At 42.5% G+C, this 26,302-nt stretch overlaps 1 protein-coding gene across 2 annotated transcripts in view; it reads left to right on the top strand.

Moving 5' to 3' along the window:
* The first annotated feature begins 6,264 nt into the window (after positions 1-6,264).
* Positions 6,265-26,302, top strand: part of CDK13 (cyclin dependent kinase 13) — an 87,043-nt gene continuing 67,005 nt past the window's right edge. Inside the window, exons 1-2 of one of the 2 annotated variants that reach the window (XM_074988082.1) lie at positions 6,265-7,967; positions 20,019-20,645. In XM_074988082.1, the coding sequence (XP_074844183.1) occupies positions 6,763-7,967; positions 20,019-20,645 (1,832 nt within the window). In that variant the 5' untranslated portion in view covers positions 6,265-6,762. The remainder of the gene's footprint in view (positions 7,968-20,018; positions 20,646-26,302) is intronic. The other variant, XM_074988083.1, reaches the window with a different exon arrangement.

Genomic DNA, 26,302 nt, shown 5'->3' with positions numbered 1-26,302 from the left:
GAGGTTAGTTAAACAGAAATTAAAAGCCAGAGTGACCAGAACAAAAACCCTGTAAGCTGCATGGAAGCTTCTCAAAGACACTATAATAGAGGCCCAATTTAAATGTATACCCCAAATTAAAAAACATACTGAGACCGAAAAAAGAGCCACCATGGGTTAAAACCCAAGTAAAACAAGCAGTGAGGGATAAACAGGCATCTTTCAAAAAGTGGAAGGCAAATCCTAGTGAGGTAAATAGAAAGGAACATAAACCCTACCAAATTAAGTGTAAAACTGTAGTAAGGAAAGCCAAAAAAGATTTTGAGGAACAGTTAGCCAAAAGCTCAAATAGTTACAAAATATTTTTTAAATACATTAGAAGTAGGAAGCCTGCTAAAAAACAGTGGGTGCCCTAGACGATACAAATGCAAAAGGAGCATTCAAGGATGATAAAGCCATTGTGGAGAGACTGAATGATTTCTTTGCTAGGACACGTTACAAACTAGTGTTAATAGTTCTGCAATTTCCCATTTGAGTTCTTTCAGAACCCTTGGATGAATGCCATCCGGTCCCAGTGATTTGTTAACATTAAGTTTATCTATTTGTTCCAAAACCTCCTCTAATGGCACTTCAATCCAGGACAGTTCCTCAGTTTCATTTCCCACAAAAAAATGGTGGCGAAGTTTGCAGATGATGCTAAACTGTTCAAGATAGTCAAGACAAAGGCAGACTGTGCAGAACTTCAAAAAGATCTCATCAAACTGAGTGATTGGGCAACAAAATGGCAAATGAAATTTAATGTGGATAAGTGTAAGGCAATGTACATTGGAAAAAATAACCCCAACTATTCTTACAATATGATGGGGGCTAATTTGGCTATAACTGATTGGGAAAGAGATCTTGGAGTTATCATGGATAGTTCCTTGAACACATCCACACAGCGTGCAGAGGCTGTCAAAAAGGCACATAGGATGTTAGCTATTATTAAAAAAGGGATAGAAAATAAAACAAGTATCTTACTGCCCCTATATAAATCTATGGTATGCCCATATCTTGAATAGTGTGTACAGATGTGGTCTCCTCACCTAAAGAAAGATATCCTGGCACTGGAAAAGGTTCAAAAGACGGCAACTAAAATGATCAGGGGCTTGGAACAGGTCCCGTATAAGGAGAGGCTGAAAAGATTGGGATTTTTCAGTTTAGAAAAGAGGAGACTGAGGGGGGACATGATAGAGGTATATAAAATTATGACAGGTGTGGAGAGGGTGAATAAGGAGAAGTTATTTACTTGTGCCCGTAATACAAGAACTAGAGGACACCAAATGAAATTAATGGGTAGCAGGTTTAAAACTAATAAAAGAAAGTTCTTCTTCACTCAGCGCATAGTTAACCTGTGGAACGCCTTGCCAGAGGACACTGTGAAGGCTAGGACTATAACAGAATTTAAAAAAGAGCTAGATAAATTCATAGAGATTAGGTCCATAAAGGCTATTAGCCAAGGGTAGGAATGGTATCCCTGGCCTCTGATTGTCAGAGCCTGGAGATGGATGACAGGAGACAAATTGCTTAATCATTGTCTTCTGGGGCACCTAGCACTAGCCACTGTTGGCAGACAGGATACTTGGTCTGACCCAGTATGGCCGTTCTTATGTTCTTAATGGGAGTGAGATCAGAGGTGTGAAATAAGAGCACTGGAAGAAGATATGGAGAACTGAATCCTAGACCCATCCCTACTGCTCCAAAAAACGAGCAATGAAGTCAGGGGCCACTGCCCTATCACCCAAGGAAAGGGACCATAAGGCCCAAAATACAACAGATTTATGGGGGATAACAAATGGGGAACCAGGAATAGTAGACGAAGTGGTTAGAAATCCGGAAGGGATCACAAAGCAGGTAAGCCCAGACACTGCCCCACTCTCCATGAAGCCATCTAAAGGAACTCTGCCCAGCTGTGTGAAGTTAACAACGAACCAGAAATAGGCCCTTGCAGCCACAGAGAACCTCCATGTCCTGGTTTCTCCTCCTAGAATGATGGTTGGCTGTCTTACATAGGAGAAGAGTGCTAAGGCGGGCTATTGACTTGGTGAGTACATACTGTTCACAACACTTCTTCATTTTTATAATCAAAATCTGAAGAAGAGAAATGACAATCTTGCATGCAAAAGACAAGCATGTGCCAGGGCCTTTCATGAGGGTATGGAGGGAAAGACAGGTAATGGGAGACATCAGTGAAATGTCATCAGTAGGCCCATAGTCAAGACATAAGACAACAGTTTATAAGTTCTATAGGTATAAGTTGGTGAAATCTCTACCCAGATCCATTAACACAGCCATAAAAACTGAACCCTCGTAGGGTCTAGTTTTATTAAGAGAAGGAGATTCAAACACATGATATAAACTCCATTTTTCTAAGCTTTCCCCCCAGACACAGTGGCTTTTAAGACTCTCTTGTTAGGATTCCTCCTTCCTTACATTCAGATGGAGTTTACCAGCATGTTGTCGACAAAACTTGTAGCACACCCACACTACAAACTACCTCTGACCATTCTTAAAAGGTTCAGGGAGCCCTAGAAACACCTTGGCAGGAAGCTGACAGCAGGGAAGCAGCACAGTAGCATGCTGCCTGCGCAACGCTCCCAGAGCACTCCCTTTAGCTGAGCCAAGTAACATGGCAGCAAGCCAGCCAGTGTGTGCCCCCCCAACCCTGGGGTTTTCTAGGGACCAACCAGAGGGGTCCCAGGAGCAACACTGGAGCCCAAAACGCCAGGCCCCATCCTGGACTGGGCCTGAGATACAGGACCTTCTGGCCAAGTGGGTGAGGAGCACATCCTCCTGGACCCCTCCGCCAAGATGAGGAATGCCCCTGCATACGCCTGGCTGGCCACTTCCCTGGTGGCACGGGGCCACCCTACCTGCACTATGGAGCAGGTTTGCGTGAAAGTGAAGGAGCTGTGCCAGGGGTACACTCAGGCCTATGATGCATGGCACAGGTTGGGCAGGACCAGCCACATGCCTATACTACATGGAGTTGCACTGGCTCCTGGGGAGGTAATGACACCTCCCCACCAAGAGCCACCATGGACATGGCTGAGGAGCCCCTACCCACAGCCAAGGAGGAGGACCAGGTGCACCTTGGGACTCAACCCTTCTGCTGGAGCTGGAGGTGGATACAGGCTTCGAGGCTAGTGATAATACCTGGACTCAGGACCCTCCCAACGGGTCACCTCCAGGGCATCCCTGAACCTGTCTGAGGAACCCTCTTGTAAATACCCCCTTGCGTCATACCCCCCAGCGCAAAACAACGTGTAGAGGTAATGGTACTTCCAAGACCTCATGTAAGTCATATAGGACCAGTTGTAGTAAAACTTTAAAGCGTCTTGATTATAAACCCCAGATATGCCTTGAATAGAGCTATTGCAGACCTCCAACTTCAGGCATGGCTCAGTCAGCCCCCATGTGAGTCTTTTATAAATCCAATGATAAAGGGATGGAATGCTTGAATCAAGGGCATTGCCATAGAATATTCTAGTGCTAAGAGATCTGACTGCCAAAATTTTGGGAGGCATTGGGAGTGATGAATGCTATGAGCACAAGAACTCTCACTCAACATATTAGCAGTGTGCTACATTAGAGCAACCCCGGTCACTCCTTTGAACCAAACTGGAGATTTCAATTATGAAATAGTTTCAGTCATGAAGGAATGGTTCTCAGCCCAGAATCAAAGTCTGTTTCACATACTTAAAGCCTGGCTCTAAAATATAGCATCAGGTATTCTAAGAGTGGGATATCATGGAGCCATTCCTATTGAGCTGACAAATATGCTGATCAAAGAGGTAACTCCCTTTGAAAGAGAGCATCATCAGTGGTGGAGGCTCCTAGATTTTATGTATAATGAGGCATATTCTCACCATTGCTAATGCAAGTTTTATCCACTTGTTCCAGTGGGTACGATTGTTAATAACATTGTAATGACCCCACTGGATATTCCCCGGTGGGTACTCAAGAGTCAAAGTGAATCCTGTGTATGGGAACAAGGTCATGGTTACACTGGACCAACTGACGTTTACCAAGGCCCTCATATCTGTTTAAATGCTCAACAAGGCAAATGTCATTATAGCTGTGAATCCCATCAAGATACCAGATCTCAAGTTGTAACATTTAACAGTGATTACGTATGTATTAGAAGTTTATGTTCAGAATTCATGGTGAATTTTATGTGTCCCATTAAGCATGATCCCCATGTTAATCTGTCTGTTTGTCTAGTTTTGGTGATACACACTGTCATACCCTTGTATGTCAGAAAGGCTCAACCCTGAAACCATCAAGATTGCATATAATTTGTACAGACATACTGAACCAGTTCGCTTGGGAGCTAACTTGGAAACCTTGAAGCAACTTATCTAGCATCCAAACTTGGCAGCTTACTTTAAGGGTCTGAAAAAACAAGGAAAAGCCTTGATTACAATGCACCATTCTACAGCCCAGATAGAAGAGGTGCTAAACAGAATCAAGAAGAGCTCTAATTTCAACCATTAGTGGGAAACTTTTTTTAGTACAGCTGGAGACTTGCCCTAATCAGGGCATGTCTTGTTACATCCCTTTGTAGTAATTATAATAATTCAAGCCTTCACCTTTGCATTTCTCATGATAAGGGTGGGATGGGTTAAGTTTAAGATACAGAAGGTTTCCTGTCAAGCCAGAAGGAGCTAACTCCCTTAATCTGTACTCTGGTGTGGTGGCAGTTGTTTTATAATAACGCCACCACAAAGGAGAGGAAGTGTTCGAGAAAAACAGACTGCCATTAGGTTGATTATGGCCACCATCCTGGTTGTGAAAAGAACCTAGCCTTGATGTTGGTGGCCCTTCTCCAGGCTTTTGGTGCCAAAACAGTGACAGGGTGGAAACATGGAATAGTGTAATGGTAAATCTGCCCAACAACCAGAGCAGATATAGGATAGGGGCTGGCTCTGTAACAAGGCTCTGTGTCAGGTGCTGTATTGACAGGTCACTCCAGTGAGGCACGGGGACCATTCCACAGACTGGCAACCTGCTGAGGGGAAAAAGTATCAGGAAAATTCCATCTCTTACATGAATGCATGAAAAATGGGTGGGATGCACTCACTACACTCAGGATGCTGAGTCAAGAGTGAAAGATAGAATTCCAGATACGTTTCTTCTGTCCCCCATATCCAGTCCCAGATGTTTCCAGCAGTCACTGTTTATACTTTACCTACCAACCAACTGCGACATAGTAAATCTTCCTTTTTCTATCTTTGTCCCAGTGTATACTAACAACCAAGCCATTATTTTGTGTCATAGGGAGCCCTAGTTTTCTTCATGCTGTTCAATAAAACCTAGCTCATTCAACCCAACCTACCTGCCCCACCAATAATCAACACAGATGGGGGTCAGAATCCTGCAGGTAGCCCATCTTCTATACAACAAAAAGTATCATTTAAACTGTTTTGGGTTAAGAAGAGGACCACTGACTACGGCAACAATAATGATAAAAGTCAGGAGGACTGAAAAAACCTAAGGAGCTGGTTTAACTACACACAGATAATTCATTGTCTGTGACTCTGTTAAGTGGGGGCCTTTGCGCTGGTGATGGTAATGAGAAAGCATGTCCCCCGGTGTGAAGAAAAAACAACTCGGCCGCTGCAGGACTGCTCCCGCGCCGTGCTGTTGGGAGTGGGTAGGGAAGGACAGAGGGCCCTTCTTTACAGGCAGCCGGCGGGCCTGGGGCAGGGATGACAGCGTGGCCCGGGCCCCGGCTGCTGGTCTGTTTTCGAACCGCGTGAGGTGCCGGACTCGAGGACGTGACCCGCCACGGACCAGCGCAGCCTCCCCTACCGCTCAGGCAAGCGGGAATAGCACCGCCGCGCATGCCCCTCCCTGGGCAGGGCTTGCCCGGTAACCAGCGCCGCCGCCACCTGCAGACCAGTTGGGCGTCGCAAGCTCAGGCCAAGCGCAAAAGCCGCTTCCCCTCCTAGCAATACGCACCCACCCCACCCCTGTCGGAAACCCTAACATGACCTTTCACCTCTCAAGCCGGAAACTGCCCCGCCCGCTTCCCGGCTCTGCAGACGGAGAAGCAGCCCTAAACCCGGCCGGAAGCTACGCAAGACGCCTTCCGGGCCTGACGTTTGGGGGGAGGCTCTCGCGTGGTGTCGATAGTCTCCCGGCCGGTGTCTGGGAGAAGAAGACTCGCGCTAAGAGAGAAACCATTTCCCCTGCCCCCCCCCCCCCCCAACGCGCGCGCGTGCGCAGTGCGTGCCGTGTCCCCTGTGTGTGTGTGTCAGTCGCTCAGCGCGGAGGCCTCTCGCTCGGTGCCCGGCTGCGAGGGACGGACGCGCCGGGATCGCGCCTGGCTCGGACGCCTGCAGCGCGACACTGACCCTGGGACTCGAGGGGGAGCCGGGGAGGGCAGCGCGGCCCGCAGCCGCGGCCCGAGAGGGGCGAGCCGCCGCCACCGGAGCAGGAGGAGGCGTGGGCCGGGATGGAGTGAGGAGGCCGCTGCCGTGAGACTCTTCCGTGTTGCGGGGACAGCGGGAGGCCGGGCCCAGGAGCTGCTGGGCTGGTTGGAGACTGAGCCGCCGCCGCCCCCCCCTCCTCCCCGCTGGTGCCGGGCGGCCTGATGTGAGGCGCGGTCTGTGAGGCGGGCTGCGGGGCCGGGCTCTGTTCTGTGCGCGGCGCAGGGTCTCCATGGCGCCGGGAGCGCCTTGAAGGCGGCGGCGGCGGATTCGCAGGCCGCGTCCACGTCCCCGGCCTTGAGTGATCTCGATGCCGAGCACCTCGGACGCGGCGCCAGCTGGAGGCGGAGGAGGGAGCGGGGGAAGCCGGGGCTGGGGCGGCTCGGCAGCGGTGGAGGCGCCGGCGGACAAGAAGCGGCTGCATCACCGCAGACGGAAGCGCTTCGCGGCCCAGCCGCAGCCTCCCGCTCCGCCGCCGCCGGCTCCTCACCCGCTGCTGTTCCCGCTCCTGCAGCCGCCGCTCCTGCAGCCGCCGCTGCCGCCGCAGTCTCTGCTGTTCCTGGCGGCCACCAACGCCTCCTCCTGCTGCGGGGACGGGGGGGAGCGGAAGCGGCCGCGGGGCAAACGGCGCTCGGGGTCCCGGCACAAGCGGCGGCGCGGCCGAGGGGGAGGCGCAGGGGGCGGCGGCGGCGGCGCCCAGGAGCCAGAGAAGCGGCGCGGTAGCGGGGGGCTGAGCACCCTGGTGGAGGAGTACGACGACGTGAGCTCCCAGTCCGAAGGCCTGGTGGGAAGCGGAGCGGCCGGCCTAGGCGGGGCGGGGAGCGGCGCGGGGAGCCCGGCCTCCTCCGGCGCGGGGAGCCAGCGCCCCCGGGGGGAGTCGGAGCGGAGCAGCCGGCCGCGCCGGGAACATCGCGGCAGCAGCGGCCGCTCCAGAGAGCGGCACCGGGAGCACCGCAGGCGGGGGGAGGAGAAGCAGCAGGAGGGGGTGGCGGTGGCCAGGGGGGGAGCCGAGGCCTCCTCTTCGTCCTCCAAGTCCCGCAGCCGCCACAATCACACGGGGGGCCAGGACCGGGAGGGCCCCAAGAGCAGCAGTGGCGGCGGCAGCGACGGCCGCAGGAAGGGCCCGGCCGCCTCCCCTGGTAGTGGTAGGAAGGAGCGGGAGGGCAAAACGCACAAGAGCAGGACTAAAGCGGCCAAGGAGCCGCCCTCGGCCTACAAGGACCCGCCGAAGGCTTATCGGGAGGATAAGACCGAGCCTAGGGCCTACAGGCGGCAGCGATCGTCCCCCAGCCCCAGCCGGGACGACAGCCCCCCGTTGCACAGGGCCTCCCAGGGCCAGAGGAGCCGCAAGTCGCCCAGCCCCATCGGCGGCCGCTCCCCGCTCAGCCCCTACAGCCGCCGCCGATCCCCTAGTTACAGCCGGCACAGCTCGTATGAACGCGGCGGGGATGTGTCACCCAGTCCCTACAGCAGCAGCTGGCGGCGCTCTCGGAGCCCTTATAGCCCCACTATCAGGTGAGTTAGCAAGAGGAACGATGGTGTGTGTGTGTGTGTCTGTTTCTCTCTTCAGAGAAGAATAATGGGGTTGGGAAGGGGTTATATCACCTACAGACGGGAGTGGGGAGGGGGGGGAATCAGGAGGCAAGGGCCTGAATAACTTGGGTGGGGAAATAGGGAGATTTACATTTAACTTTTTAAGAGAGCTTTTTTCTGTCTTCCCGTTCTCTTGGGAGAGGGGATGTAATAGAACCATAATACAACAGAGTGGACCTATCACATATACTTTTTGTATAATAGAGTAGAGAAGTTGTAAGGTAAAGGTAAAATCTCCCATATGTTGGGGAGCAGATGTAAACTACTTATGTAAGATTATCTGAAGTGGGAAACCTCAGTCCTCCTCTTAGGGCAAGATCTCTAGGGTAACATGCCTGTTACACCCTTGCTAAAATGTAATGGGCAGATTTCATTCATAAGCATCCTGTTCTTCTCTAATCCCAGGGGGTAAATATTACATTTTTATACACTAATTTTTATTAAGGATTAAGTGAATGAAAAATTAAATTGAATAGAATATAAAGACTGTAATGTCTGTACTTGTGTAAATTAGTGTAAACTGTTTTTGTCAAAAAAGAGGCAAAATGAAATGATGCTGAAGAATTGTTTCACTAAGTACTTAATTTTGAGAAAAAAGTATTCAATCATAAAATATTAGAACTGGAAGGAACCTTGAGAGATTCTCAAATTCAGTGTTGTGCACGCAGGATGCTTATGTTTAGGTCCTTATCCTGCAAAGATTTACCAATATGCTTAACTCTATGCACTGTGAATAGTTCTGTTGACATGAGAGAGAGAGAGCCTGTAGTACAAAAAGTTAAATGTTTGTTTTGGCAGGATTAATCTTATCTGGCTTAATGCGTATGCTTACCTAATGGTTGAGTTTTGCTTTTTGTATATTCCAGAAAAAAGGTTTTGATAACTCTGATAATACTCAGATACTATCTACCTTTTGGATTTGTACTGCAAACGTAATGTTATTATAAGTTAGTTTTGATTAACCAGATTGTGGTGATGTCTCTGTTTGACCTGTGCATACTCACAAAAATCTGTTTTTGTAATCAAGGAATTTTGTGATGGTCTTGGACTAATACTCGTTTTATCTTAAAGCTGTTACGAATCAATATGGGAAGTTATTCATGTTCTACAAGCTTATTTTTTTAAGTTTTGCCGCTCTTTTTGATTACCCTTTTAAAAGTTATATGCACTAGATTCTGTTAAAAAAAATTCATGCTCCCTCTGATGGTTCAATGTCAGTTAACACTTTGAGCAGTGCTCCTTATAAATGAAGGATGGTTTTTGAGCCATCTTGATATTCTGATGAGGCTTGACACTAAGATCCACTTCTACATGGGCACAAAAAGTTAAACTGGTTGTTCACAATTTGTGTCTTTTATTATGCTGGCTGATAAAATCAAGGTGATTTTGGAAAATGAGGGTTATTTGAAGTTGCAGTTGTGAAACATCTCAGTACACTTCAGAAGCTTTCAAAACAGGAAAATATATTCATAATCTGAACAAATACCATCATTTGCATACAAAGGATTTTTTAAAAGTGGTCATAATGTAAGAAAACTGATGAATTATGAGCTGATAAGTATGCTGAATGGGTTCTTTAACAGTATTCAAGTAATGAAGTGCAATAATATGCCTTGAGGGTTCAACTAAGAGATTGTCATACCTGATCCAGTCCAACTTTCTGCCATGGGTCCCAGCAAGTCTAATACCAGCTCTGCTTGGTAGATCCCATCCCATTCTTCCCGCCCCTCAACCTGCTAGTGGCCCTGGAACCCTGCTTGAGGACCAAGGGTGAAGAAACCCTGTAGTGGACAATTATGGAACAAAGTGGATTTTTGGTTTAAAGCATGAATATTTCTATCCTTTCAGTTAAAAAATTGGACATTTGTATAAAGTGCAAATGTAATAGTTTGTGTTCCAGAATTTACCTTTGGCTATTTTTGGTTCATCTGTGATTTCTGATTTCTGTGCAGTCGCTTACTGTATACAGAGGTAGTTTTGTATTTAATAATTTCCCTAAAAGAGGTCTTTGTTTGGACTTGCTAGGGGAATTGGGGCAACTGCTGGGAGACTTCATTTATAGAGATGTTGAGGGAGGAAAGAATGGCCTATCGAATTAGGCCTTTGGGTCTATGAAATCTGGGTTAAACTCCAGGCTCTACCATTGACTTTGGCTGGGTTGCTTATATATTTTTTTTCCTCATCTGCAAAATAGGTGATATTTTCTGAAGTAGATGTTTTTTCAGTGCTAAGATGCTATGATGATAAAGGGGCATATTTAGGTATGCTTATGTCATCAGCACCTCTCTGCTTTTCCATCAGCCTCTGTTTTGATTGAACTTCCATAAAATATTTAATTTTCAGTACGGAGGGTTCTTTGTCTTTAACCCATAATAGGTATGTAATTAGAACATTGTCTTCAATTCATCCCTCTCTAATATGTCACATCTAGGTCATGTTTAAATCTTTCAATTCTCCCTGTGCCACATCTCTGTTATCAGGCTTTTCCTTTTTGTCATCATTACTAAAACTCACATTCAGGCCTGCATTACTCATGTCTTCATTATTGCAGCCTTCTTCTCTCTGGCCTTGACAAATCCTGTTTTGCTCCATTTATATAAATTCAGAATGCCACTGAATTTCATTTTCTTTCACTGTTGCTGGGGAGGAGTATAGTGAATTTTTGGTGCTTCTGTTCTTAACTCTATCCTTCCTGTTGAGGAGAGCATCAAGGATTAGTGATGGCCAGCTTGGGCTGGCTGTTTCTCACACATGGAATAGAGATTTCAGTTTGGATCTTACCCCAAATTTTGAGCTTTGTTTAAACCCCTGTGTAGACATCTTTATTTTAGTGTGCGTTACTTATTTCAATTTAATTTAAGCTGATCCCAATCAGTTAAATGGAAGGAAACCTGATTTAAACCAGAATATGTATCCATATAAATTTTACACCAGTGTAACCAAAGTTCAAAATTGCACATTGCTTGTATAGACATGGTCGAAGTTTTACTGTCTTGGTCAAGAGGATAGGAAGCTGTTAAAGTTGCTTGCTGGGCTGGATGGGCCAGCAAGTGGAGAGCAGGCCACTGTATTGATACGGAGGTTTTAAAAGCTGTCTAATTTTAATGTTTCTGAAACAGCTATTATTTAAAGCTAGGCTTTTCAAAGGGCACTAGGGAAGTTACCACCCAGATCACCTGGAAGGATAGAAATTAAAATCCATCTACTCCAGTGCATTGCTACTTTGGAGGGTACACCTTGAAAGGTCACACACATACAAGAGCTACCAGTTCCTTCTATCTTAGACATCTCTGAGAATACGGGTGTAGTCTGTTCATTGTCTCATTTGCTGTATGGGAAAAGGCGTGAAGAGAAGTTTCACTCTTTTTGAAGGCTTACCTGTTGTGGCGATATCAAACACTGGACATTTTCCTTCTGCCCCAATATTAATATAATGCACCAATTTACATTTTCTCATTTTATGGGGCATTTGCTTCAATAAAATTAAAGGTTATTAAATTAATCTTAAATCAGTTATCATGAATGTCTTAGTCTGCATAAATGAATGATGCTGTACAGCTTCAGCCATAGTTGCACAGACAAGTGTAAAGCTTTCATGAGAGTAATAGCTTCTTAGGGCATCTACCTTTTTGACCTGCATGATAGTGTTATGGCTTCTGGCTGTTCCGTCATAGTAATGCTCTGGAACTGCACAGAATGTGCCTGCGGTTCTGCTACATTGCTACCTGACTAGCAATTTTGATGTCTAGGGAGGATGAAAATACAATGCTTTACAATGCTTTACGTAGTTTTGTCTTCCAGGCTTTTTTCATCTAGATAACTGAACTTCCCAGCCCTAAGCTTTATATAAAATAGTAGAATATTTACAGGAGTCGGAGCAGGAATTGGGCTGGCTGGGGGGGGCGGAGGGGAGAGCACAGGGTGATGAGGTATGTGAGATGGGGGGACATGCATGGGGATGGTGTGGGCTGTGCTGCCTATGCAGCAGCAGCCCCCTGGGGGCTGGTGTGCTTGCTGTCTCCCAGTGGTCATTCTGGAGTATAACTGTCGGCTGTCAAATTTGTTCCTTTCTGTTTGATGAGAAACAGTCAGTTTCCAGGCACAACCCATTGTTATGGAATAACCAAATGCTTACCTTCCTATAAGTTATGATAAGAGGAAGCAATCTACTGAATATGGTGGCCCCAGCTTTTACTGTGTAGGAGTTCTTGAACAGACAGATGGACAGACATAAAAGCTCTCTAAAATAAATAGCAGATTTGGGATGGAGCAGAAACTAGGGAGGTCCAGGGACACAATAGCTCCACTGATTTCACTAGCTTATAACTTACTTAAGCAACAGCGGCGTGAAATTGACGTGCTACTTGTCTGCTCAGGGTGTTTAGAATTGCAGTTGTAAAGTTGACTAGGGTCATTGATTTCAACCTGTTGCTGCTTGGAGGTGGGCTCTGAGCATCTGTAGACGTTATTCTGGAAGTTTCTTTGTGTCCACAAGGGCTAGGAATTTAGATTTCTTTAAAGAACTTATATTCTACAGATACTGTTTAAGCTCCTTCACTTGCTAGTGAAAACTTTGCACTCGTTGCCAATGAGTAGGTGAATGGTTTTTTCAAAACCCATTCATTTTTGGACTGAATGAGATCAATTTGAGTGTTTCTTTGCTGGAGCAAGAGGTGAATGGGCATTAGCTATTAAGATAATTGATGGTGCTGGTTATGTTTTTCTTTTGTGAATGTTAAGAGTTATTTTGTAGAACAGATAACATATTTAAGATAATAGAAGAATGAGAACATGTGCTAAGTTACTCCTAAGCTGCACAGCTTGCCTCTATCTAAGCTTTATGCAGGCACTATTAAGGCCCTTGCACTCCAATTCTCTGTCACGTCCCTGACCCCATCAATGCCAGCCCTACCTCTTAGCCCATACGCCCAGCTGAAGCCCTCACACTTCTGCACCCCAATCCTCTGCCCCAGCCCTGAGCCCCACTCCCATGCTCAGAACCCTTTGGCTCCACTCCTGCCACTTTAATTTTGTTACATGTACCAATAAGGAAGTGATGTGTAACACATCATCCTCCACATTGGGGCACATAAATAAGAAAATTCATTCTGTTCAGGGGTAGAAAAAATTAGAGGGGACACTGGATATGAGGTAAGTCTGTAGCAACTAGATGATTGAACTTTGAGCATGCTAGTACAAAAATATATTAACCATATTGCAACAGATATTTCATATCTGTATTGGAGCATTCAGGGACTAGAAATCAAATCAGATGTGTTTTACACTCATGTATTTAGTTTTGTGCTGGGTGCAGTGGACCCCAACTCGTGATTTTGACTTACGTGTTTTTTGCAATTATGAGAGTCGAAATCATGGGTGGTGGGGAGTTGGGAATCAGCTGGAAGCATGGCTCCTGGCTCTCCCCTCTGCTTTTGGGAGCTGGGAAAGTGAACACTGCTGTTGCATCTGGCTCCCAGCTGCCCGACACTCCTTGGAGACAGGAAACTGACCTGCGCAGGAGTGCAGGTCAGTTTCCCAGCTTCTGCAAGTGGAGGGAAGCCAAGTGCCAGGCTGCTGCCTGGTTCCCGGCTCCTCTTCAGTCGCAGGATCCAGGAGACTGACCAGCGCTGCTGCACCTGGCTGTGGGCTCCCCACCGTTCACGGAAGCTGGCAGCCAGGCGCAGGGGACCCAAAAGCAACAGGGCTCCTCCTCCACCCATTCCTGACTTATGCAAAATTTGACTTATACATAGTTGCTCAGTAACACAACCTATGCATAAGTTGGGGGTCTACTGTGTGGACAAAATTAAAGGAACAGTGAGCTTTTTTAGTCTAGGTGTTTTTCTTCTAAAAACAATTCTTGTTACCAAAGTTCTCTTGTTCAGAACTAAGATTTCCTTGAAAATCTTAGTATTTAAAACTTCAATTTTTTTAATGGAGGAGCTTCTACAAACTTTGCATGCTTGTTCTTTTACCAGATTTATGTATATCAAACGCCTTTGTCAGTGTGGTGTGAGTTCTGAATTAAGTGTTCAAAATTTACATTACTTGTGGTAGACTGGGGTTTTTACCTCTCTTTTGTTCAGTGGCTTTCTTTTCTTGTTCTTTTTCCTTATCTTTGGTTTTTATGGGAAGGATTTTTCAAAACCGTGAATTTTGCAAAACATTCTCAAACCAGCCCTGAGGTCAGTCTGTGTGCTAATATAGGTTGAACTTCTGTAATCCAGAACTCTTTTGTCCAGCAACATCTGTAATCTGGCATGATTTTACTTAGCCAGACCACCACTTATTGTGGGTGTGGCCAAGTTTTCCATGGTTCCATAAAGTTTTACAGCCACCAGTCCTGGCTTTCCACTTTCTGTCCTGCTACTTAGTTGTAATTTACCCCAAATGAGTAAGCAGTGAAAGTGTTGGTAATGTGCTAGACAATATTGACCTCCTGTGGTCAGGCAAATTCTCTAACTTAGCACGTCAGGTTTCGAGAGTGCTGGATGAGAGAGGTTCAACCTGGAGACAGTTCCATAAGAGAGATTTTTCTATTGAGGAAACATTTAGTTATAAAGTGAAATTAAAGAGAAAAATAATGTTACTAAATTTCCCAGTATTCCAGATTTTTAGACTTGTTAAATGACTTCAAAATACTGATGGAATAGTACTTGAGTATCTAAATAAAATTCAGACACGTGGCACTTGCTCAAATATCAGTACTGAGTAGCAATTGTCTTTTATAACTTCCTGCGATGCAAATGTAGATATTTAACTGAAGAATGGACTAAATTAAGATGGATTAACATTATATCACGAGATAAAATCTGTCTTGTCATGGGTAAGGAGAATGAATTTTAAAGTTGCATATTAATGTACAGATAATTTAAATTAAAATTATAATTAACCAGGCTATCCTGTAACAGATGATTCAGATTATTCAGTGATATGGGCATGTAGTGTCTTGGGAGACTTACAATAAAACCCAATTGATGAAATTTAAGGATTTGCCTTTTCAAATATTTTAAAAGGAGCAGATAATTACATACATTGGGAAAGATATGGTGCTGGCATACCATTAGAGTATTTGCTAGATGTGAGCTCTAGATTCCATTTTAACTTGCCTCTTTTGTTTTGGTTACAAATAACTTCCTCAAAGCATATTTTTTCTTGTAATGATCTCAGTGATGTTGCATCTTGACCTAAGAGTGAATATTTTATGAATGAATTGGGAAAATTTGGATCAGCTGTTCTTGAGTTCTGCAGCTCCTAGGGAAAAATCCTGATAAGTTTTGTTTTAAAATGTTTGCTCTTGCATAACTCAGATAGCTGAAAGTCAACACTTCATGCTTGGCTTTTTCTTGAATGTCTAAGTAAAAGGTTTAAACAAAATCTTGCAAATGTTTTCAAAAGTTAAAGGTGAAAAGCTAGCATTTTTTTGCTTGAGTTTAAATTTTCCTTTTTGTTCTGTGCTGCTAGCTTATGTTAACAATAGTGACATGCCTCTAAACACTTAATCCTCTTTTTAACAAATAAAAGGGGCTAAAGTTGGAAAAGTGTGGTACAACAAATAAATCAAGTACTCCAAGAAATTTCCAAAAATAAGATGCCTACTATAAAATTCTCACTCAGTACATATATGAGATTATTTCTACTTAATGCATTTCCATTTTATTCTGTACCTCTAATATATTCAGGTTATGCAATGTAGCAGTTATGTACCTTCTGAACTAACTTCTGAAGTTTCCTATCTTCAATGTGCTTCACTTTTTCAATTATAAAGTTAAATTAACTTTTTGCATTAATTCTTAAATATGCTACCTGTTGATGCAACATCTACAATTGTCACTGAAGTTATAGAAGGGTTTTTGAAGAAGAGTTTTGAAGCATGCATCTGATAAAAAAAACTATCCAAAAGTAGTAGTCTGTTTTGAAAGCTGTCCAGTAGTTAAGCAGAGATAGCGACCCCCCAATCTGCTTTAAGAAGTTAAGCAAAAGTTGTGTTAAATCATGCTTAAAAGTACAGTGCTTTACTCTTTTTATTAATCCATGAAAGCATTACACAAAAAAAGCATGCTGGGTTTGGTTGTGTTGGAGAGAGCTCTCTATTACTCCTTTCTGTTTTTTAAAAGAATCTTGTCATTTATGCTGTGCATTGTATTTCCCTTTTTCTGCTTTCCCTTTTGTGTCTAGCACACATTTATTAACATTTAAGCTGTTTTCAGAGGGGAAAAAAGAAAAACAATATAACCTATTTTCACTCCAAATGTGTCTGCAACTGGCTTCAGAAAAAATCAGTGGTCAGGTGTCAAGAATTCCTGTTCTAAATCTAGTTGCTGTAGTTTATTCCCCCCCAACCCGCAGCTTTAAAATAGGAAGAGCAGTTCATGTCTACTTCAGAAGCGCTTATGAACTTTTGTTATGTTTTGAAAAATTGCATTTTATAAATTTTGAAAATTAGATGTCAAGTGCTTCTGTGCAGGGAGCCTTTGTTTGCAGCATCTGCGGACCAATTGATCTGATCTGTATGTATGAAAAAGGTGCTTGTGTGTGGACAGACACCAAATCAATGTATGCCAGTTGCTGGCATAACCATGGAAAAACATTGAAAATGCACTCACATGCAACCAGGGTTTTTTAAAATCTTCTTCCACCCAGTTACCCCAACAATTTAGCCTTATGGAAACTTCAGTTATGGAAGACTGAATGTGTCCTGTGTACTCCTTTAGATCCCTTCACACTGGGCCAGAGATGATTTTTTTAAACACTTTAGAACTTAAAGCAACAGATACTTTTAATAAAACACTATAATTCATTAGATAAAGTTAAAAAGTAGAAATTTGTGACTAAGTACAAAATGTCTGATGGCAAATACATGCAGATGGTGTTAGGCCTCCATCCCCACTCTGGCACAGATGGACACACGTATAAGAGACAGTAGTTTTTGAAGACCTGAGCAGACAGCTGATATAATTCAGAGAATTGATGTGTGCTTGTTTTAAAACAAAATGTTATCTGGATTATGACTTGCCATCATGTGTGAGACCATTTTATAACTTAGTTTAAATAAGATCAGATCACAGAGGTGTAGCCCAGGGGCTGGCAACCAAAATAGCAAGAAGAGCCATTTTTTAAATTCAGAAAAAACCTCAGTAATTCAAGAGCCGCAACGTACGTGAATACGAGATGGTCCTTAATAAATGTCAAACCATACTATCTGTAACCCTTATTTTAAGAACAGTGCACACAAAATGATTTGTAATGTAATCATGTTTAGTGCAGGATGTTCATCGTTTATGGAAAATAGTGAAGAGGGAGTTCTTATTATTTTGCAATTGTAGTGTCAGGAGCCACTAAGAAGTCCTTAAAGAGCGCAGGTTGCAGACACCTGATGTAACCCGTGAATGTTAAAACCATCTGGTTTACACTGGGGAGCACATTCTTCCTTCATTTTGGAAAATGGCATTCCATACCCTCATCTGAGGGAAGACTTGTGTTCCTGAAAGGTATTCTCTAAAGGGGAGAAAAAGTACTTGTGTCCTCTTTCTTTGCTATGGTGTACCAGAAAGGCTTGAAGGGCTTTTTACCTGCTTTCCCACTTGTCTCTTTTTCACTGTTATGCAGTCAGGTCCAGTCTAGGCTGTTAGTCTGTCTTGACTAGTAAACTAAGGAAATGATGAAACTACCAGCCAAGTCTCCTGTCTCCAAGCCATGTGTTTAATTCACTAAGTTGCTACTTCCAGTGAAAGTTAATTCTAAGTACAGATTGAACCTCTCTAGTTCAGCACTCCTGGGACCCGGCCAGTGCTGAACCAGAGAATTTGGCAGACCCCATGTGGTCAGTGTTGTGTAGCAAACAATATCAACACTTGCATTGCTTAGTGGGCTTTTAGAAGACATTTAGGGGTAAGTTATATGAAAATAACACTACAGAACATGGAGAACAGGACTGGTGGCTGGAAGAAAAAAAAAGTGTATGGGACCATGTGAAGCTTGGCCACACCCATGATAAGTGGACACGTGTGCACATGCACACACACTCTAGTTCCTGAGGATTATCTTTGAAGTAAGATTTCCTGTGTTTTGATCATCTGTTACATTGTTCTCTGGCATGTCTAATGCAATAACATTTTGTATCACTATTAGGTTTAATGTATTTATATCATATCACAGTAGCCATGTTTAATCTAAACTGTGCTGCCAGTATGTTTATCCCAGTAACAGCTTGATTTATCAATAGCAGGAGTTTAACACCTACTTTACCCATTCATGGTTCTTTTGCAAACTAGCAAATATAGCATATGTAATAGAAACATCTCTATTTTAATCCCATAGAACACAGCATCAACTTATCGGAATCATATATTTGTATATACATGAAATAAATGTATTGTGTACAGTCAGAACTGAATTAGCTGGTATTATTTCAAACATACGAAAAATTCCAGGAATATTTGTTATCTTTATTTCCTTGTTTTAACTATCAGCTCTAGGTGGTGATTGGTTATATTTGTTTTTACCTGTAGTGTTCATCACTTTGGGAACTCTGGTCCTCACTATGTTGGTGCTTTTTTAAAAATAAAGAAAGAAAGGTCAGATAGATGGCCTCACTGAAATAGCTGTTTTTTTCCTCCAGGAATGATCTAGTAAAGAAAAGTAGAATAACAATATAGTTTCACTAAACTTAATTTAGAAAAATTGTGGAAATGGTGGACAGATAAGCATATTAAAATAATGTGAATGAAGAAACGCTTTCGTAAATGTTCATGGAATAGTAAAAAGTTATAATACGTTGTTTATTTTTATGTATAGCAAGCTTTTTAATGTGTGCTCTAGATTGTCAGTTTGAGTAGTTTTCAGTTAAATCAAAACTATTAGGCAAGTTGAAATATGGAATCTGTTTAATTAGTAGAATAAAAAAGTGAACTGGTATTTTTCACGGTGGCTTCAAACAGTTGCTGAACTTCCTCTGTAAGTACCAACATTCTCTTTTCTGGATATTTTCCTGTCTCGGGCACTTGTGTCCTCTTCTGTTCTCTGTACAGGTGCAGAAATCCAGATGATTAAGACATTTTCTTCTTTCCCTTTTTTTCTGCTGTGTAGGTAAATCACATACTGTAGTATGAAGCATAGGAAGTATGAATGGAGAATTATCTGTCTAAAAATAGTATGGATTGTCTTACAAAAATACATAAATACAATGCTATTTTTGTATCATTATGACCTCAGAAATGAAAGTTAAGATTGAATGCTGTCTTTCAGTGTCTCTTTGTGCACAGATAATCACAATAATTTCTAAGTACATATTCAGTAGTATTTCTCCAAAGACAAGATAATAAAAGGTTACATCAATAAAAGTTACACCATGTTTTTTATAAGGCAGCAAATCACAAATTAAGGTTCCTACAGCAATATTTCTTCAGCTTCATAAATACGATTTTCTCTTCCTGTTCTTGTTTGTTAGTAGCATAATAAACTTAACATTTCACTTTATTAATTGTGTGTTAAAAACATTAACAAGATGTGCAAAATGGCAGAATTAATATTTGCTGTAGTTTCCTAAATTTTCTTCTGTCAAAAGGGCAAATTTTTATCCTTTTGTAAGTATGTAGCTTTAAAAAAAAGGGTGTGTTGCTTAGAATCAAGGTATCTTTCAACAAGCAAATGAGTGTTGAGGAAATGAACAGATCAAAAGGCATGTGTCTGTCTTTCCTGCATATTTACTTTCTTGTAAGTTCCCAATGACTTTTTACAAAGGAACTGTGCTAAAAAAGAATCATAATCTATCCTGCGGTCCTATCTGGTAATGTCTGTGCCATGGATAGATACAGGTCTTTCCAGATGCATTTATTTGGATTCATAGTCACCGTTTAAACATAGTAATGGCAGATGGTGATCGCAAAAGCTGTTAAGTAATAAGGAAGGCAGGCCAAATAAAGCAGTCTTTATTTTTAAACTTAAATTGACCGAATCTTTACTGTTTTGAAGCAGGAGATCAGCAAAATCCAGAAGCAGAAGCCCTTACTCATCAAGACACTCAAGGTCTCGCAGCAGGCACAGATTATCTAGGTCCAGAAGTCGTCACTCGAGTATTTCTCCTAGCACGCTGACTCTGAAGAGTAGCCTGGCTGCTGAGTTGAACAAGAACAAAAAAGCTAGAGCTGCAGAGGCAGCCAAAGCCAATGCGAAAGTTTCAAACACCTCTACTCCTACTAAGGGAAACACTGATGCTGGTGTGAGTGCTCCTCAAACAAATAATGTGAAGGATCTGAAGAAAACAAAAACTGAACATATACCTTCTCCTACAAGTGGTGCAACTTTGAAGAACGAGAAGACAAAAGCAAAGGCCTCTCTTCAGGAGACAAAAGTGGAAAATAACTTGATTGTAGACAAAGTTACTAAACAGAAGGCAGCAGCAGCAGCCACCACAGCAGTAGTAAAAGAGAATAAACCTGCTGTTGTAAAACAGCAACCAGTTACTGTAAAAGAGAAAAACAAATCACATACACCAAACGTAGGAGCCAAGGAGAAAGAGAGAAATGTTGCACTGTTAACCTCCACGTTGCCACCCTTGCCTTTCCCTCCCACACTGCCGGAAGATAAAGATACTGACAGGTGAGTAATGACACATTTGTGTCCTTTTTCTTAAGAAATAAAAATATGCGCAATTCAATAGAACTGATCAAAAGTTCCCCTTTAAGCAGTTTGTTTCTATTGCTCAGTTAACTTCAATTTAAGATGGCGGTTATTAGGCATTTATGGGTACAGTGACATTACTTAGAATGAACCCTTGTCCTTAATTACTGCAATGCACAAGTAAATTATTTTTACTTATCTAACATAACTTTGTCCATAAGAGTCCTACTGGAGAGGTGCAAGCAGAAAAGTAGAAGTGGATTAAAACGTTTTTTTTTTTAATATGCACATGTACAAAAAGTATTTATGATCTCAAATCAGCTGTATAAATTTTGGCTACTTACAACTAGGCTTACAGAAAAATGCATTTGGTGGTAATATTGGAAAAAGTAGTTCCTCCATAATTTACTTGCCAATGCTGAGTTTGGGGGGTTCATTTTTTTCCTATGATGGTTCGTTACAGCACTAACACCTACAGCATTGTAACATGCAACTCCCTGTTCCTTTGAGGGAATAGCAAGTTATAAACTAGTGGTGGCACTCAGTGGAGGCACCTGAGTCCTGAACTTACTCTTCCCCAGCACTTTAAAAGCACTATGAGTCCACTGATTCATAGTCCACCCCCACCCAGCCCTCCCCTTCCCTCACAGAGCTGCAACACCATGAGCCAGTTGTTTGGGAAGTTTGAGCTCTGACAGAGAGAGAGAGGAGCAGAGATGGAGTGTGAATTGGCCAATTTGTACTTCTGCAAAAGTGAGAGGAGGAATACATGTGGGGAAAGGCTGGCAGAATGGGGTCTGTGTGCCTTGGGCTGTTGCGGCCTGCTGAAATGGAGGGCCACTCATGCAGCCCACTCGGTATCCTTGGTTGCCTTTTATTGTTAAAAGTGCTTACAATGGCAATGAACATTGGTTTTAACCAGTACAGCTCCGAACAGTTTCTCTTTGAAATAGATATGAACTCCAAAAAATGTTTTGTGTTCGTAGTGATGTATTTATAGGTCCTAAACGCTTGATTGAATCTAGACCATATTAGACTTTTTAGCTCTGAAATAGAAACCTTACCAGTAATAGAAAATAACTATTAAATTAGAGGTTGTTACTCTTTCTGTGATTGGTAGGCAGTATTAAGTCCGGAAAGTGTACAGGATGAACCTCTGAAATCTGGGACTCTCTAGTCTGACAACCAGAGAGTCTGCGCTGTGGGAGTCCAGCATCCAGGAGCCAGGGAGTACCCGCCCCAGGGGGTGGAGTGGGGTGGGGACATAATGAGCAGGAAGATGGTGAGGGGCCATGCAGGGTGCAAGCGGTGGATGGGGAGAGTGCGATGGCTGGGGAGCTCTAGCTGGAAGCCCTGGTGGCAGGAGGGTCAGCAGCTGTGAGCCCTGCTGGACTGGAAGTGGAGCCAGGTAGCGGGTGCTGGGGGCAAGGAGTGGGTCAGTGGCCCAAAGTGGAATCCAGAAGGTGGGGCTGGGACTATGGCCAACAGGAGAATATTGAGCTCCCCGGTCCAATGAACTTCCTGTTTTGGGACTGTTCATGCTGCTGGATAAGGGAGGTCCAACGTGTATTACCAAGACCATATTCTTATAGGTTATATCTTTAGAATGTGTTAAGATTTTCATTCTGCTGTTAGCTTGTAAATTAAGATTTTTGTAAAAAATTAGTGCAAAACAGTCAATATGTGAGGGCCTCTCTCTCCATATTCTTAGCACTGAAGCTGCAGTGATAACATGATTTAAAGATGCTTATGCAATTGCGTAAAGACACTACTTTGACTTGAACCATTCGTAAGACCTACAGAACTTCTTGTTGCATTATAATCTTTCAAACTTAGCAGGGTGTCCCCTTGTGTGGTCTGTTTTCCTTTATCATTTTGAACGTTACATTATCACTTAACATTTTAAACTTGGTAGGAATTCAGACCGACATGTTCTTTTTTTATTGAATTAGTGGTTAAATGTAAAAATAAGAAGGAAGCACAAAGATCGATAAAGAAATAGTACTAAAGTGTACGATAAACTTTTCTGTGTTGGAAGAAGGAAACTTGTTCTTTAGAAATGCTGGCAGAATTCAGTTCATTCTTCCAAAAACATAGGAATGCATGGATCAATTATAGTGGCAAATTTGCTGTTTGTTTCCATGAGCAAGACTCATGGCCACACAGACTACTGTAAATTATCTAGTCTAGAACAGACGGGAAAGCAAGCAATAAACCCCTAAAGGGCCTGCTCAGTTCAGCGGTTTTTATTTATTATGTTAAAAAAAAATTGCTTCCTGATCCTAGCTGTTGAACAGTTTCTGCCTGAAATAAAATGCTTAATATGCATTGTAATTTATCCTAGTCACTTTAAATTCAGACTATTCTTAATTCAAAAATAGTTGTTACCAATCTGAAAATTGGGGAGGGTCATATGTACACAATATATTGCAAACTGAATTTTAGAAATCAGTTCTACCGATTGATTTTTATCTATCTTTGTAAAGTAATATTCTAGTAGGTAACTAGTGAACATTTTGACTACATTAATCTTTTCTGTGCAGTAGACCCTCAACTTACGTGGGGTTGTATTCTTGCAACTCCGGCATAAGTCAAATTTCCCACGCAACGCGGGAGAGCCAGGAAACTGACAAGGCTGCTATGGCGTGGCTTCTCCCAACTGGAGGAAGCTGTGGAGAAGCCACAATGGCATGACTGTCCCCATCTGGGGGAAGCTGGGAGACAGCCCCTGCGGTGTGGCTGTCTACTCCACTTCCCCCAGGTGGGCAGACAGCCACAGAGCAGCTTTGAGTTGCAGACGCAGGTTAAGCACAACTCAAAATTGAGCATTTTGAGGGTTCAGACATCATACTGAAACTCAAAGGAAAAATACCTAGACTATAGACTTTTAAATACATTCTCATATCTTAAAGCATACTCAGTCCAAAATCTGGTCAGTTTTCATTACTTGATAAAAGCTTTGATTCCCTTTAGCAATTTTCTGGCTCTTTTAGTAACACTTTTCTATTTAAACATGTTTTCTCCCTTGTTGTGTGAAAGACAAATGGGAAACTATCTATCTATAGACTACTGTCTAATAGGCAAAGTAAAATGGGGTCAATGTGTGGGTGGAGAGTTTTCCTTAGTTTTACATTTACAGTAATTTGAGTGTTAACCATTATCTACTTGTAGCATGGTTTGGATAGCCATGCAATCTGTCTCTTAAAAAGTTGATGTTTGATGGCTCCAAGGGTAACTAATACCCTGCAGATTCCATAAAATAAAAAGAGGTGGATATAGAAAAGAATATTGGATGCATTACCACAGAGTAACCATAAGGAAAATAGTCGGAGGGGTAGCCATGTTCATCTGCAGCTTCCTTTGGCACCTTAGAGACTGACAATTTTATTAGGTCATGAAAACCCACAAAAGTTCGACCTAAAAAGTTTGTTAGTATCCAAGATATCATAGGACTGCTTGTTAGTAATAAGGGAAATGAAACTATTATATTAGTAGAACAAAGAATACACAAAATTTAGCATATTTTAAGAAAAAAGTTACCGTGCTTTAGGGGTTGGGAGCAGAGAATAAAGGAGAAGGACCAGGTGAATGAAGTGTAACTACTGAAAATTTGGTCGTTGGAAAAAAGAGATGAGGCCAGTTAGACAGTAGCTTTTTGCTTATCTTTTTTGAGGTGCTTAGACTGCTTGTTGATCAGTTCCGTATTAGAGCTATAAGTATTTTTAAAGTACTTTTATTAAACTATTAAAATTCTGTCAATTAATGGTTTAATTGTTAATACGATGGGGTCAGGATCCTGGACTGAGGGCTTCTGTTCAGCACCCTGCGGCAGGAGTCTGGGTCCAGGAAAAGGGTGCTGCTGCAGCCCAGTCCCACACTTTTTTGTGGGGGAGGAGAGGAAAAGTCACGGTCTAGAATTTGTCCCTAGGTGCTGGACTGCAGCCAGACTGGTTTCAAACATATTAACAGTAAGACTAATACTTATCTATTAACCATGTAATATTTTACATCCCTGTTCCATATAAATATATCATTAAATCCTAACCCATGTCAATTTTATACTTCTCTGAGTTTCTCAAAGCAAGCAAACAAATTATTTAATCACAGTGTAGATTTCAATAAACCTCTCTGTAGAAATTATCAAGGTAATAAATGATATTGGCTGTCCAAGCTACATCCTAATATAGAGGCAGGTTTTACTCCTGCAATAGGAAAACTGCCACTTGTGATAAATTCTTAGAATATGTCCAAATATTGTTTTTTTAGTGGACTATCCCCTTTAATATCGTCCTTATCAGTTTACACTATGAATTAAACTCAGTTTAACACATGCCCACTGACTTTTTAAACTTTCCTACAAAAGAACAATTTTCAATTTGAAGGAAAGGAAATATAACCGTGATAACAAGGAAAACAAAAAAGCAGTCCAGTAGCACTTTTGATAGTATATAGACTAACAAACAAGGAAATTCTTTAATCATAGAGTAGACCTCTGTATAGATGTTAGGAAGGAGATAAATGTTAGCCACGTGCTCTTGTTTTGTGTGTAGTCATTCTTCTTTTTATGTTGGTCTGAAATGAAAGCCAACTTATTACCAACCAAGCAAAGCCACAGTCTTGTGGATGTTAAGTGTAAACTGCTGGTTTAACATCTTGTTTTGAAATACAGTATATGTCTTAGAATAACATTATCAGGAAATTTAGACTTCATATTTAAAACAAAATTAACTCACTATGAAAACTAAATAGTTCATATTATTTAGAAGAATCAGTGAAAACATTTTATAAAGATGATCACAAACAAGCTAAACATTCCTGAAGAGTACAGGAAAACACTTGCTTGACCATGACCGTCAGTGACATTATACAAAAATGAACTGATATTGTTCAAATTAGACTCTGGTTACTTTAATTCAAGTTTATTTTATTCTTTAGTATAGAACTGAATTATATGAGTAGCTTATTTTTATGTGTAACATATAATGTTTTGTAAGACCATTGGAAGAGAAGGAACCTTCTGGATCATAGAGCCCTTGTTGGCTGTTGTAAGCAGCCACGTCATATAATCAATTTCAAGAACTTACCAAGCTTAATTTTTAAGACCAGTTAGGTTTTTGTATCTCTGTTACCTGTGATTTAGGCGACAATTACAGAGCCTGATGCTTCTGAGCCTGATGCTTCTGCTGGCTAGAAACCTTCTTTCCTGTGTTATGTTTTCACTTTCCATAAAATAAGGCAACATGCTAATTTCAAAATTGCAGAAATTTTTTCGAAAAAAAAGTCTGTGGGACTGACAAGGATGGGTGAACAGCCTACGTTGCTCCAGCAAATTTTCAGAAGTATTACATCCTTCTACATTTAGGGACAAATTGGCCGTGTCTACTCGAGCCCCAAACTTCGAAATGGCCACGCAAATGGCCATTTCGAAGTTTACTAATGAAGCGCTGAAATGCATATTTAGCGCTTCATTAGCATGCGGGCGGCAGCGGCACTTTGAAATTGACGCGGCTTGCCGTCACGCATCTCGTCCCGACAGGGCTTCTTTTCGAAAGGACCCTGCCTACTTGGAAGTCCCCTTATTCCCATCAGCTCACGGGAATAAGGGGACTTTGAAGTAGGCGGGGTCCTTTCGAAAA

Source organism: Carettochelys insculpta, chromosome 2 (genome assembly GCF_033958435.1).
Source record: "Carettochelys insculpta isolate YL-2023 chromosome 2, ASM3395843v1, whole genome shotgun sequence".
Taxonomy (NCBI): Eukaryota; Metazoa; Chordata; order Testudines; family Carettochelyidae; genus Carettochelys; species Carettochelys insculpta.
Note: the sequence above shows the minus strand (reverse complement) of the source record. Positions and strands in the feature narration are given on the sequence as shown.